Source organism: Clinocottus analis, unplaced genomic scaffold, assembly GCF_023055335.1.
Source record: "Clinocottus analis isolate CAN_PGR_092001 unplaced genomic scaffold, fCliAna1.0.p SCAF_6, whole genome shotgun sequence".
Classification (NCBI taxonomy): Eukaryota; Metazoa; Chordata; class Actinopteri; order Perciformes; family Cottidae; genus Clinocottus; species Clinocottus analis.
The window spans coordinates 6,229,401-6,243,590 of NW_027176218.1; the positions used below are offsets into that span (position 1 = coordinate 6,229,401).

General features: G+C 42.1%; 2 protein-coding genes across 4 annotated transcripts in view; both read left to right on the top strand.

Annotated features, from left to right (window-relative positions):
• The first annotated feature begins 1,826 nt into the window (after window positions 1–1,826).
• On the top strand, window positions 1,827–9,531 carry taf3 (TAF3 RNA polymerase II, TATA box binding protein (TBP)-associated facto). Its single transcript, XM_068603422.1, has 7 exons — window positions 1,827–2,170; window positions 2,630–2,872; window positions 3,286–5,108; window positions 5,198–5,280; window positions 5,686–5,956; window positions 6,221–6,327; window positions 7,498–9,531. The coding sequence occupies exons 1-7, from the start codon at window positions 2,005–2,007 to the stop codon at window positions 7,610–7,612; spliced, it is 2,808 nt and encodes a 935-aa protein (XP_068459523.1). The 5' UTR covers window positions 1,827–2,004; the 3' UTR covers window positions 7,613–9,531.
• Window positions 9,532–12,454: 2,923 nt separating this feature from the next.
• Window positions 12,455–14,190, top strand: part of LOC137803858 (CUGBP Elav-like family member 2) — a 29,900-nt gene continuing 28,164 nt past the window's right edge. For 2 of the 3 annotated variants that reach the window (XR_011080100.1, XM_068602658.1), the window contains exon 1: window positions 12,456–12,698. Coding sequence is in view for 2 of the 3 variants with exons in the window: in XM_068602658.1 (XP_068458759.1) it covers window positions 12,586–12,698 (113 nt within the window). In the remaining variant the exon portion in view is untranslated. Of the gene's footprint in view, window positions 12,699–14,190 lie in introns of all 3 variants that reach the window. The other variant, XM_068602659.1, reaches the window with a different exon arrangement.

A 14,190-nucleotide genomic window follows, 5' to 3' on the forward strand; every position in this document is an offset into this window, starting at 1 on the left:
GTGTTCACACTGCATAGAATGTAGGTTTTGTGTACATGAGAAAGGCCAGGATGTATACTCTCATACACAACTGTTCCACAACGCATTGCATCAGGGTAGCTTTAAACGGTCGTCGGTCAAATTTAAAAACTGTTAATACGTCACTTTTATTACGTTTTAATATATTTTCACAATAGAGGTTTAGCGTTTGAATTCCCAATTCGTGGTCAGTTTATCCAAATAATACTTGAAATGTGCTGCTAATGTTTTCGGAGATGTGAGAGGTACTAGTGGGGTTACTTCGGTATGAACAGTGCACAGCTATGTGAAGAGTAACTGGCATGGAGTCGGCAACCCATCAATGGCAATTTCAGATATGCAATAAAAGGAGTTTTGGGAAAGTGTGAGTCACTGCAACCAGAGAGATCCAAAAGCATGCCATAAATGAGTACCAAAAATACTGTGCAGTTTGTTATAGCAGTATGCAAAAAAATTACTGTGAAAAGACACAGAGATGCACAGGCAGTCACACACATTATTATAGGATCAGTCTCATAATTATGAGTGATATATAATAACAATACACACCATAGCAGGCCACACCAAATCAAAAATGCAGTGGTTCAATAGGTCAAAATGACCTAAAATAGATCAAACTGATGATCAGTATTTATCTGACCATTGCAACCAAATAAATGTGTTTTTTAATAACATTTAAAAAGTCTCACAGAACAAAGTGCCCCAAAACCATAAGATGTGAGATGTTATTTAAAACAAATGAAAACGAGGTCTGTTTTGGGGGTTTTGTCATATTTACCCTCTCCAATTTAAGTTTTAGGTTGAGGAGGTAAATACATAGTGAGTAGGAGCAGATCTGTGGATTTGTTTGAGAAAAAAGAAGCACGAGTTGTGCCTTGTCCAGTTGTGACTTGCAAATACAGAAGTATGCTTAAACAAATATTACAAGTAGACCCCTGGAATGCAAATAAATATGGCATCAGATGACGTGTAAGACTTTTTTAGGAATGTTTTACAGAAGAAATACCAGTCTGGGAAAAAAAAATGAAGAAATATATTTACACACATGCTGAATTCCTACTACTGCTTCTACTCAACTTCTACAAGCAACCCTGTAGGTGAGACATCGCCTGCAGTTTGTTGTAATATGATGTGGCCGCTGAAGTTTAAACTGGTTAGATTTTAATCCAGGACCGCAGTTAAATCGTCTGCAATCATTACAAATAAGAAGCTCAATCATTTACCAATCCCTTTCTACTTGATGTTCTCACACAACCGGAAATGAGACCGGACTCACTCCACTCTCTTGCCGTTTTTATTCAAAAATTCAATTAAAACAAAAATGTCGTATGTTTTAATGCGGTTACTTTTAACGCCCGCGTTGGTCGACACAACGTCCGTCACTCAGTACAAGTTTAACTAAATAAACTACATTTATTGCCGCCGCATCGCTAAAGTGAGTCGGTCCGAATCGAAGCTCGTTGACGGCATTTTAATTCCAACTATCGTGGAGTGACGAAGCGGATGTGAAACGGAAACCAGAACTAGTCATCGGTGTGTTCTGTGCTTTACAAAAAAAATATTCCCGAGTAAATCGCCGGTAACTCCAATCACTCCTCGACACGACTACAATGACCACCTCACAGGCCCGACGTACTAATCGCCGCCGTCTCGTTACACATTAACCATTAACCGCACTTTTGAACTAACGCCACCACTCGCTGCGCATCTTCAGCGGTCGATGAACCGCTCGAACACGGCCGAGCTGTGTAGGCATACGCTGATTCGTGCGCATGTGCAATCCGGATTTCGGGGATGGGTCTATCGATGGAATCAAGATGGCGACTCTGGCGAAAGCGCCAATATATTTACTGAAGTAGATGTCCGAAATTAACCGCGGTAGCGGGTTTTCTCAAGCCCCCGAGGGGTTTCCGTGAAACATGAAGGCCGGGATCATGTTTTGGGAGAGGAACTGACCGGAATATATACCGTAACAAAGTCAGCGAGATGTGCGAGAGCTATGCCCGCTCGCTGCTGCGTGTTTCGGTGGCGCAGATCTGCCAGGCTCTGGGCTGGGATGCGATTCAGCTCACTGCGTGCGATCAGCTGTCCGATGTGCTGCATCGATATATCCAGCAGTTGGCCAGGGTCTGCCATCGCTACTCTGAGCTCTGTAAGTGACTCGTTTAGTCGTCCGATTACTTTTTTAACCCGTCAACTTGAAGTAGTCGATCACGTTGTTGTGGACTGTGTCTGAAGCTGGCGCCCCCTAGCAAAAGGTTGATGTGTCAAAAAAGTACAGTAGCTTCATGGCTAAGTAGCGTCCATAGATTGTTGTTATTGGAGCTGCGATGCCTCCCAGCTGTGGTCCGAACACTGTGTTAATCCATGTTAGATGAATTAGGGCTAGATAACCAAGCACAGTTACTTGTAAAAAGATTCACTTCTAAAATCTGGGACCTGTTGAACATTACTTCTTGTTTCAAGTGGAATCAGGCACTGTACTTATTTGTGTGTACAGCACAATCATCACCAGACTTTTGCAACCATAACAGTGTAATTTAGTAATCAAGAGACTGTTAGAGTCTGAGCGTAGAGGTTTAAAGGTTCTTGTTGTGACGCTGCATTTCAGATGGAAGAACAGATCCTGTCCTGGATGATGTCAGCCAGGCTTTCAGACTCTTGGGGGTGAGCCTGAGTGAACTGGAGGACTATGTCCACAACCTGGAGCCCGTGGCCTTCGCCCAACAAACTCCACTCTTCCCTGTCAGCAAAAACAACGTCCTGCAGTTTCCCCAGCCCGGAGCCAGAGATGCAGAGGAAAGGAAGGATTACATTCCAGATCACATGCCACCGCTGGTCTCTTTACTAGAAGGTTTGTGCATATAATGACCACTATTTTTTTGGGAGACAAAAAGTTTTTAACTAATCCACAATTTATAGACAATTTATTGGGAACATTTGATTCATAATGCTTATAAACGTTGTTTTTTGAGTTAGTTTTTCCCCAATATTTCATCGACTCCATTTCTATCAACAGGGGTGGGTTAAATATTAAAAATACATCGCAGCACATCACAACACATAAACTCCATCTCTCTATTTTGTTTCAACAAATTCCGAACATTGTCATGGTTATAAATGGTACTAGACTGCAGTGTTAGTTGGGCTTACCTCACCAGAATAACCTGTGTAAGTGTTAAAAGAGGTGTTGTGATTGTAAGAATGCTTCGAGGTTTATTGAAAACAGTGCTCAACTCCTGTTTTTTCTGTCTTTTTCCTCAACAGAAGAAGAGGAGGAGGAGGAGGTCCTTGCTGACATGGGCACTTCAGCCGAAGCTATGCAGGTGGCACTGGAGGAAGATGAGGAGGAAATGGATGAGGATGAGACGGTCAACGATGAGAACCACCCACTGAAGAGGCACTTGGACAGTCCTGATTCAGCTATGGGCATGATGCCGACCTCCAAGAGACCACGCATGTACCCTGGCCTCAGCCCAGAATGGGGGGTTGAGCCCAGGGAGCCCCTCACCTCCCTCAACCCTCAACGTGTTCCCCCAGGCATGCTGCCTTCTAATGAAAGCCTTGACCTCCTGTCACCTGAAACACCTTCTGGAGCCATGCCTTCCTTCAGACCTCAGCCGGTGGTACCAAAACACTCTGATCAAAAGGGCCTTACCACTACAGGAAGAAAGTCGAAGGTCTCATCCCCTGGCAGACAACGGACTAAGTCCCCTAAAGGGGTCATTCCTGTTCCGGTGGGTGGTAGCCCCATCCATTCGCCAAAACCGTCTAAAGAAAAGAAGAAATCTCCAGGGAGGACGAAGAGTCCTAAAAGCCCAAAGAGCCCAAAGATGGTTTCAGCAAAAGTATCCCAACCCCAGAGCAAGACAGATAGTATGCTAAAGCTACCGCTGTGCACGCTGAACGAGAGGATGGGCAAAGAGAATATTCATATGCGTCAAAATATAGAAGACAGAGAGTTAGCTGAGGGCCCCTTCAAGAAACTAGAGCCTGATAACGCAGCCATCGACGACTCCATCGATGCTGTGATTGCCAGAGCGTGTGCAGAGCGGGAGCCGGATCCTTTCGCTTTCTCCTCGGGTTCTGATTCGGATAGCAATGGGTTCTCCAGCCCCAGAAGGCTGACCATCATGGAGCCGTCTACACCCAAACTCTCAATTGGGATCTCTGTAAAAGACACGTCGACACCACTTCACATGCAGGCACATGTAGGCCAAGGAAATTGGACTATGGATGATTCAATAAATGAAGTGATCCGAAAGGTCAACCAGGGGGGTCCGTCCGCACCCCCGCCAAACATCGGAGACTACGTCTCGTCAGGATCCGCCTCACCACCGACTCCTGAACCTTTACTCAAGGTGTTTGAAGAGAAGAACAAGATTGTGCCACCCATTGACATCAAGAAAAAGCTGAAGAAGGAGCTCAAAACTAAATTGAAGAAGAAGGAGAAAGACAAGCCCAAAGACAAAGACCGGGAAAAGGATAAGGGTAAGCTGAAAGAGAAGAACAAGGATAAGAACAGGGAAAAAAATAAGGACTTTTCCAAGGATGGCAAGATGCCCTGGAAGGAGTTTGGAGTGAAGGACGACGAGCACTTCCTGATGCGAGACTTTACTCTGCCCGAGGGCTCCATCAAGATAAAAACCAGAGATGGAGATGGCCCAAAGAAGGAGAAGGAGAAACACAAAGACAAAAAGAAAGATAAAGAAAAAAGTAAAAAGGACAAAGACAAGCGGGACAAGGGTAAAAACAGGAGTAAGGAGGACCGACAGAAGCAGTCTGCGTTGGCCCCCTTCGCGCTGAGTGAAATGCCACCACTGTTCAGCCCCTCCGCCTGCCTGCGCCTCCCCTCCATGCTCCCTTCTTTGGCCCCGATCCTCCAGGACAAGGATGTAAAGAGCAAGGAGGACAAGAAGAAAGACAAGAAGGAGAAGAAGAAAAAGAAAGACAAGGAGAAGGATAAAGAGCGAGAAAAGGCCAAAGAAAAGGAGAGGGAGAAAGAGGAGAAGAGGAAAGAAAAGGAGAGGGAAAAGGAAAAGCGGGAAAAGGAGAAAGAGAAAGAAAAGGAGAGAATTCGATTGGAGAAGGTAACTTTTTTGTTTGTTTGTTGGATACATCATTGTGTAGCCGTGTTAGGGTGTTACTGATATTTACCTTGTTCTTCCTGTTTCCTTAGGTGAAAGTAGACACTCCAGCAGCTCTACCATCTCCAGTCATCCCCAGACTGACGCTCAGGGTGGGAGCAGGCCAGGACAAAATGTAAGCACCGAATAAATCTAGTCGTGTTTCTCGCATCTTACATGAAGGTTTCTTTTTCTTGTTTTTTTTTCAAAACAAAACTTAAAGATGTTTGTTCTCTGCAGCAGTAATAGGTATTATCGTGACACATATTACTCGTCCTGGGTATTAGAGTATGGAATTGAAAAATATATATACAGTGTGTTTAATCAGTTTCACAGATTCACTGAGATAGTTGAAACAAGTATATATTGAAACATAAAAACGTAGAAGCATGTTTCGAGGATGTTATTACTACTTATTTCCTTCACTTAGTGGTTACAATTATTCTGACATTTGTTTATATTCTTTACATTTTATAGCTTATGCAAAGATAGAAAAGTCTCCTATTTGTGTTCACTCGTATGTGTCTCTGTCCATCACCAGTGTTATCAGCAAGGTAGTTCCAAATTCAGAGCCTAAGACGCCAGCACCCAAGACCCCCGCTGCCAAGTCTGGACCCGGGAATCGCCCTCAGGCTCCCCCACCACTCCCAGTGCTCTGCCCAGTCGTGCCCATTCTGCCCCCAGCTCCCTCTCCGCTCCCACCAGCTCCTGCACCGTCATCGTTGCTCCCCTCTGCCCCTCTGCTCTCTCCCGCCGCATCCTTCAAAACACCGGTCCGCAGTGTCGTAACCGAGACCGTCAGCACCTACGTGGTGAGTGCTCTTCTTCTGTTCATTCATAACTAGTGCGTTAGATAACACTATTAAGGATCATTGAAGTGCAGTGTGCTTCATCTTTAAAGGGGTTTTCATAAGTCTCAGTGAACTGTAAATGAATTACACCTAAGCTAAAACAAACTGAATGTTTTCAAGGTTATCTTTTTCCCCTATTTTCACTCATCCATCGGTTGATGTAATAGCTATTTCGTCATTGAGCAGTGTGTTGCTAACGCTTTCTGTTATATTCATTTAACTTAGATCCGAGATGAATGGGGAAACCAGATCTGGATTTGTCCCGGCTGCAACAAACCGGATGACGGCAGTCCCATGATAGGCTGTGATGACTGTGACGATTGGTATCATTGGTATGACTTTCTTTCCTTGTATTTCCCTTTTCTGGCCTCACGACTCCTTTTGTGCCATGGGGTGTGTTTTATAGAAGATTATAGTTTAGCATAGTCTACAAGTTGAGTCAGTAGCGGACAGATGTATCAAAAAATATATATATTTTCAGTAGAGGGGTGGAGAAATTTTTTTTTAAAGTTAATTTTTGTTAATTATGGGTAAGAGAAAAGTAAAAGCAGGGTGGGGTTTTCTTTTTCAACTTCACATACTTCCAAGGTGCATGGAGAAGGAACATAAATAAACAAATGTTATGATGACATAAATGATAGATGATTCTCATTCAAAACTCAAATATATGTATGAATATAGAGATTAAAAAAAAAGATAACTGCATGCTACGTATAATTTACTTCAATCAAACATTAGAGTCGACAGCAGCTGAAACTGCAATTGTTTAATGTTATGCTTAGTCAAGAGTACATTCAGTCTGTTGTCTTTTCTACCCATTAGCGCTCTGCAGTCATGGAGGTCCACCCGTCAGTAGTAAAAGAGTCCGAGTCGGACAGCTTGTCTTTGACTGAATGCACCTGTAAAGGAACATTACAGTGAAGCCCTGTAAACACAAACTTGAGTGATGGTGTTACAACACTTTAGCTTTGGTTGTTTTAAGCTTGCAGAGACATAATGGCGCCACGCCACACAGCTTTGTCCTGTGTCATCGTATCCTACTGGAAATCCATAAAGCTTCCAAATGATAGATCTAAATTTACCAGCTCTTTTCTCCTCAATTGTCCCACTGCCAAAGCTGTCCAGGTTGAACTCTCACACCTAAAAATGTGATCATCAGAATGTACAGAATGACTTGGTTTCCATGTAATGCATGACGCGGCGCTATGTTTATGGGAATATTTCTCTCATGGTGTTAGTTAGCTTTTTCTTGGTGAGGCAAGTTGACAGGCTCCTCAGACATTGATTGACAGTTGGTGCTTTACTTTTTTCCCCTTTTTTTAAAAGAAAGTAATAAGCTTATTTGACAGTAATTATTGAGTTAACTGGCATATCTTGAACTGAAGAAAGTGTCATACCGAAATCAGTGACGATTTGGGACAAATCCATGTACTGTTGGAAGAATTGTAAAAATAGCGACATCTTTTCACTCACCTGAACCCTTTTCTTTCTCTTCTGTTCAGGCCTTGTGTTGGGATGCTTACAGCCCCCCCTGAGGACCAGCAGTGGTTCTGTGTTAAATGTTCCAGCAGGAAGAAGGACAAAAAACACAAGAAAAGGAAACACAAAGTGCATTGAGACTATGCAAAAAGCACATATTTTGGACTTTTTTGGACTTGAAGCCATCACTGAACACTCGTGGCACTGCTGTAAAATAACAATAAAAAAAGAAAGTTTAAAATAGTGGCTGATACTAACATCTGATGATTTTTTTAAGGATGTCGGCCATTGCATTGTGAGTTGATAAGAAAAAAGGCTTTAACCAGCACATATCCAGCCTTAGTTCTCGTGTGGGCTCTGTGGTTTTTCCCTTTTCACCTGTAAATTGTTTGCTTGTTGTTTTGGAGATCCAGTCGTAGGAGATCCTGACGATTATGTTTGTATCAGGAGGCCATGACGATTTGTCGAAGATGAGAGAGCTCAACAACGCAGAGAACCAGAGATCAACTAACATTCATTGTCATTATTTCTGTTTCCTTTGTGTTGCTACAAAAGGAATGGCGACCAAGTCAAACCTTTCATCAGTTTTCTGCAGTATCATTGAAATGTCATGTATATAATGAGGATGGCATCAGGTGTGTATAAATGTGTCAATACCAACTTCCAAGCCAAGTACATTTTGTTCTTAGGATTCTGACTTGTTAAATCCATTCAGATATTGGTTTTTAACTCTAATGATTTCCTGTAATTTCTGTAAATCTTTTAAATTTTAAGTTTGTATTTTTATTTTTTCTTCATATGGATATGTCCTGGAGTTAATACTGTAGCTGTGCTTGTAATGTAATTCATTTCGCTGATATTTCAATATTAAAGATGAACGGTCTGTGTACTCACAGGCTTTAAGACGTAAATGTCATTACCATCAAAATTGTACCTTAACATTTATTGACTTTTTTTTTTTTTTTTTACTAGCTGATTGTTTGCATTTGCTTGAATAGAATAGAATGGAAATATTTTAACAAACTGAGTTTCAGATGTTGAATTTTGTTCCTGCTCATTCTAGACTTGTCTTAGCAGTGTGCAGTTGGTTACAGTTCAAATCCAGGATCCTCCCTTGCAGCAGTCTGTGCAATGCATTAGCCTAGATTTGGGGCTATTCTGCAGAGTTGCCATCCTGCACTTCAACTCGTGAGATATGTGGGAGAGTGCTCGGCAGTCGCATTGCACAGGCTGGTTTTTCTAAAAGATCGATTGTGGATTGTGAGGAGCTGTCTCTCGTCTTTAGAAGTGTGTCTGACAATATGTCTCCTGTGCCATTTGCAGCTTAGCTGTTTTTGCTTTTCCATCATTGACCACACGGTGTCATTCTTCACGCACAGACACTGAGGCATGCTGCTCATGACACATACAGACGCAGCAGGAGGCTTGCCAAAAAACAGCTCACAAACCACATCATGAATGTAAGAAATGTGACAGGTTCTCTTTAGTTGATTCATGTGGAGTCATTATCTTGCAAGTAAAACCAGCTCCAGAAGTGCCATCCATCATGAGAGGACCTACAGATGACTAGGACTGGAAATAGGATTTACAGCCACTCAGAAGCTATTAGGACTTAGAAATCTAGAGAAGAGAATGTGAGATAGTAAAGTGGGTCTCCCCAGCTTTCTGTGGACTATCATATTTTATGAGGCAGGTTTTATATCTCTGATCTAACGTTTTCCATTTAAGTCAGATGCTCCAGTGAACAGGTTGCCAACTGTTAAGTCTAAATCCGAAGACTTTATGACCAGTCAAGCTTGACTTCACGTACTGGACTCTGAAAGGTCTAGATGTTTATCAGATTCTCTGTACTTCTATTTATTTCTGGGAATAATCAGCAGACTCGTGCTGGCTGGACCTCAGAAGTCGACTTAGTTGGCAGTTGGAAAATATTTTTTTGTGCAAACCTATGAAATGTATGATTTCTAAACAGTAGCAGTACTTTAAAATAAATGATTTGACAGTGATGTGCATAGCAGCATTGTTGTGAATGAGCTGTCAGCGGGCTTTTAAGAAAGGCCCATTTAGGTCGTCCAACAGGTAAAAGCATGGGTATGTTTAATTAAACTTTGTTCAGACATAAATGTGTGATTAGCTATTATTTTGTCTTGATTTCTGTCACAAAAAAATCAGGTTTGATTGAGGACTACATCAGTATACCTTTTAGTCTTTCTACTTTGGTACAAAAAAAAAAGATTATTTCAGTTTTGACCTCATTTATCTGAAGTAAATTGTAGCACATCCAATCACTATATTTAATGCCCATATTTAGTGTGTGCAGTCACAGACAGCAGTCATGGTTTCATTATGAAAGGGATTAACCCCCGAGCTCTCAAAAACCTTGATTATATGTGGATGCATCATATTATCTGTAGTTAAAGAACCCACCTGACTCGTTCACTTTCAAACTTTTACTGTCTGTCTCTGTGTGCTGCTGCCAAAGATAGCCCTGATGGAAATCTACTCAGTGTCTTCCGATAACACTAAATCAAAGAGGAAGTGGAAAAAATGATGTGTGACTGCAGTAAAAGGGGAAGTAAAAATGACTTCTGCCCAAAACAAGCTGACATTTCAATTTGCTGTAACTTTTCAGACTCGTTCGCTCATGTAAGCCCACATGAAGTCATTTAACGCAGACTCAGAGGGGGAAATACAGCATATTGATAAATAATTGAGCAATGAAGCAAATAGATTCAACCAGTAGGTTATTGTTGAGAGACAAAGGAGGCTTTGTGTGAACTAAAATGGCAAGGTCAGAGTTAGCAGTATCCTCTAATGCTAAAACGCTAACTTGCACTCGTGGTCGCAGGCCTCTCACCCTCTTCAGTCACACATGCTGGTGTCAGGTTTCATACAGTTGAAGCTTGTTGCTAGCATCTGTCAGATCATAAATTTTACTGCCCGGTGCTGGTAAAGCTCGAGCCCCGCCTTAGTCTGACTTAAAAGGGATTATGTCTTTATCTTTCATTAGCTAAACAAATGTTTTCACCTTGTCCAGATGCATCTACACACGGCTCCATAAACAGGATATTATTCTCATGTGATACAGAATATAAATGTAACTTCTACTGCGTGCAAAAAACCCCAAAAACTCACGTGCACAGTACTGTGCATGGGTACACACCACAGTACACAATGTGCACCGAGCCGTAACAGTTTCAGTTTTAATCTACAAAAACACAGACGGTATTTGTTTGTGTAATCAGTCCCAGGAGAGCCCAGAGAGTGCTAAAAAGGAAAAGTGGATGGTTGCTTTCACTCATCACAAGACCACCTGCAAGTGCTGTAAAGCAAACATATGCTGCTATTCGACTTATTGCATGATGAGCATGAGTGAGTATTTTCTTCCTCATGCACTAACACCACCTTTCTCTTCACTGTGGCTGTTAACAGGATGTGGTTGTTTTCTCAGAGCGATGCATATTTGCTGCGCGTTCACAAGTCACAAACACACTTCATGCGGCATTTCATGTGCCATTTTGTGTCGTATTATTTTACCTCTCCAACCTCTTCTCCATTCGGTTTTGAAGCATTTTCTGGTGCTCTTTACATGTTGGTAGATCAGAGCTTTCTGAGATTCTCTGCTCAACATGACGCCCGTGGCGCTGACAGTCATTCTAAGCAGCAACACATCATAAAAAGCTGGATTTCAGCGTTTAAAATATTCATGTCAGCAGAAAAAGGGCAGGACTGGAATGAAGAGGTTTGTGTGCTGTGATCAGAGGAAGTAGAGCCCCTTCATGCTGGTCTTCTTTGCCATGATACCAGCACACTGACATGCCCCTGTTTCGGATGACTTTCCGACTCAATGTCACGTTATTTTCACAGGACACAATCCCTATGGGAGAGTGAGACCTAGATTTCATTTCTCTTGGGTTTTGTGCAAAGAATATGGTTTCAAATTGCTTTCAATTTTTTAATCACATACCATAGTGACAGCAAAACATGCTTTAGGCTGCTAAACATTGCAGTGCACATAATGAATATGTGTACTGCAATGTTCAGCAGCTTCACAAACTGCCTTGCCTTCATCATAATACCGACTATATGGCTGAGAACTTAAGCAGAGCTCTGTCCAATGCAAATTAATATGCAATGAGTTTTTGTGATATCACTCTTCAACATGCCATCAGTTGGTGCTTAGGGCCTCCAGCAATTCAATTGTAATGAGGAATGTCCTATCCTAGATCGTTCTGGAGAATTACATACAGGTACATGCCACATATATTCATGGGATGTTACTGGATGTAATTCTGCGGAACAATCTAGTACATTATGCTTTGGAATACTTGAGGTAGGCCCATAGGCAAAACCTGTCCTTATTTATCAAGTATACTGACATCAATGTATATGCTTGTGTTCTAGCGGGCTATCTTTATCCCTTTCTACCGTGGAATAATAATCGCATGAGGTTTTCAGCGCTCCACCTGTCACCCACTGGTGTATCATCAGCCAGCCCACGGGGGGGACAGTGACATGTACATCTTCCACGGGAGCTGCAAAGAGAATGATTGGTATTTACCAGCAATATGCACCATGTATATAAGCAGCATGTTTAATGTAAAACAATGTATACATATAAAGGGCACAGTTTTTAGGATACCAGGCTTGACAGAGCCATTGAAAGTATGCCTCCCTTGGCCTTTATGGGGACCATTCATAAGCAGAAGTGTGATACAGAACCAGGACTTGTGGATGAGATCTTGAAGCAACGGTGTCTATGTTTCCTCTAATTTCCCCCAAATCTGACAGTGGTAATAAATCATCCGTGTCCAATTTGCTGAAGTTTTCCTAATATGGGTGTCAATTAGTGCAAGAGTGCTACTGTGGCCACAGCTTTACAGCCTGCAAACTGGGCTGCTGCAGGCAGCACAATGCATTAGCGCACGATGAGCTGTCAGAGAGGATTATTTCAGCCACGCCAGTCAGCGAAGGGGGTGGGCGCCGCTCTGCTGCACTAAACCGAGGAAAAAGAGTGGGCGGGAGACAGAGAAAGGGAGAGAAACACATAGAGGAAAGAGGGAAAGAGAAGAAAGTGTCCATTACACCGGGTGGATTTTTCCAGAGCACCGATGTTGGAACACTCTTCTGAGCTGGCCCTGGTGCAGAGTTTGTATGCCAACAGCATGCGCTGTCCCCCCTCTGCGACCGGGATCTCTGTCAGGAATGAGGACCTGCCTATGAGGTACGTCGGGGTTGGCCCCTCATTCAAATCTGGGCGAGCTTTTGTGGAGCAGCCCGTATTTGGACTGCTTCTTTGTCTGGGCTGAATATTGTCATAGGATGTATTGTTTGCAGTTGAGGCGGTCTCTCATGCTGTGACTGTGTGACTGTGGGCAGGGTGTGGGATTTTTTCTTCTTCTTTTTAGCATGCAACAAACCACGTATTTGAATCTAATGAATTTGTCCATCCATGTCAATCCCATCTTCCAGACAAAAAGGATTAAATCAGAAGGTAGTGGGATTAGTTTGAAATTGTATCTGAAAAGAAAAATCAATATCTTATGGCATCCTCGTGTTATTTAATTACCTTCCTCTTCTTTTCAAAGTTCCACAGGGGCTCAGGTACTTGCATGAATTTGAAAAAAAGAAAGAGAGATGAATGTGATGCAGGTGTTTGTCTGTGAAATGAAAAAGACAAATCTGTGTGATGAGATATCTATTGAACCAACCCAACCCTTCCTGTGCTCCCTCAATCTAAAACAATAAAATATATCAATTATCTTTAAAAGAACAAGAAGGAACATATACATCCATTGAGTATTTTGCAATAATATAGTTGAACTGGATCCTGATGAGGCAGCGTTATCATGCGTGCTTGGTACATCTTGACCCAGTAGATTTCTTCTAGAAGGAACAAGATGAAGTTCTCTACTCTCCATTTTGAGAGCCCTTTAGTTGGTCGCCATTCTGCAAATGATTTCACGAAAGGCAGAGCTGAAAAAAAGTGTGCCTCCAAGTTTGAAGTGACGCGTTAAAAAAACATGATGTGACCCATTTGGGTTTTCGGGCTGGCCTATTTTTTTTCCCACTGTGCAGTTTGTCACGAAGGGCTGAAAATTGAAATGCTGGATGATGATGATGATGATGATGATGATGATGATGATGGTGGTGGTGATGGGTGATTGGGGCCTCTGCTCCACTGCATGAGGGGAAAACATTTGATGTAAACAACAAAAGCATGGTACATGTGGAGGATTATGATAGGATCACAGTAATAATATGAGATTAAGAATAGGAGGCTAGTATTAGAAGGTGCTGGCGACTATACATCATCCTCTGGAATCCAGTCCAAAAAACATTTTTTAGAAAAGAGGACATGCATAAACTGGTGCGATGGCATAATTAACTGTATTGAAAACTGTACTGTATATATTATATGTTATGATTTTCTTTCAAGAATCCTGCTCCTTTTAAAACAAACCCATTCAATAAGATCCTCTGAGAGCTAATTGAGTCAAAGAAAATATACTGAAGATGGGATAGCATTTTCATATTGTTCCTCCATTTGAATGAAACCTGATTCTCCACAGAGGTTTAGACTATCTTTTTATAGCAACCCCTTATCAGTAATGCATGTTACATGTATGGTAAAATAGGTCGCATATCACATTATGCATACAAACCTCTTTTAGGCACTGTTTAATAGAGCGTGCTCTGTGCCCGTTCCAAGTTGC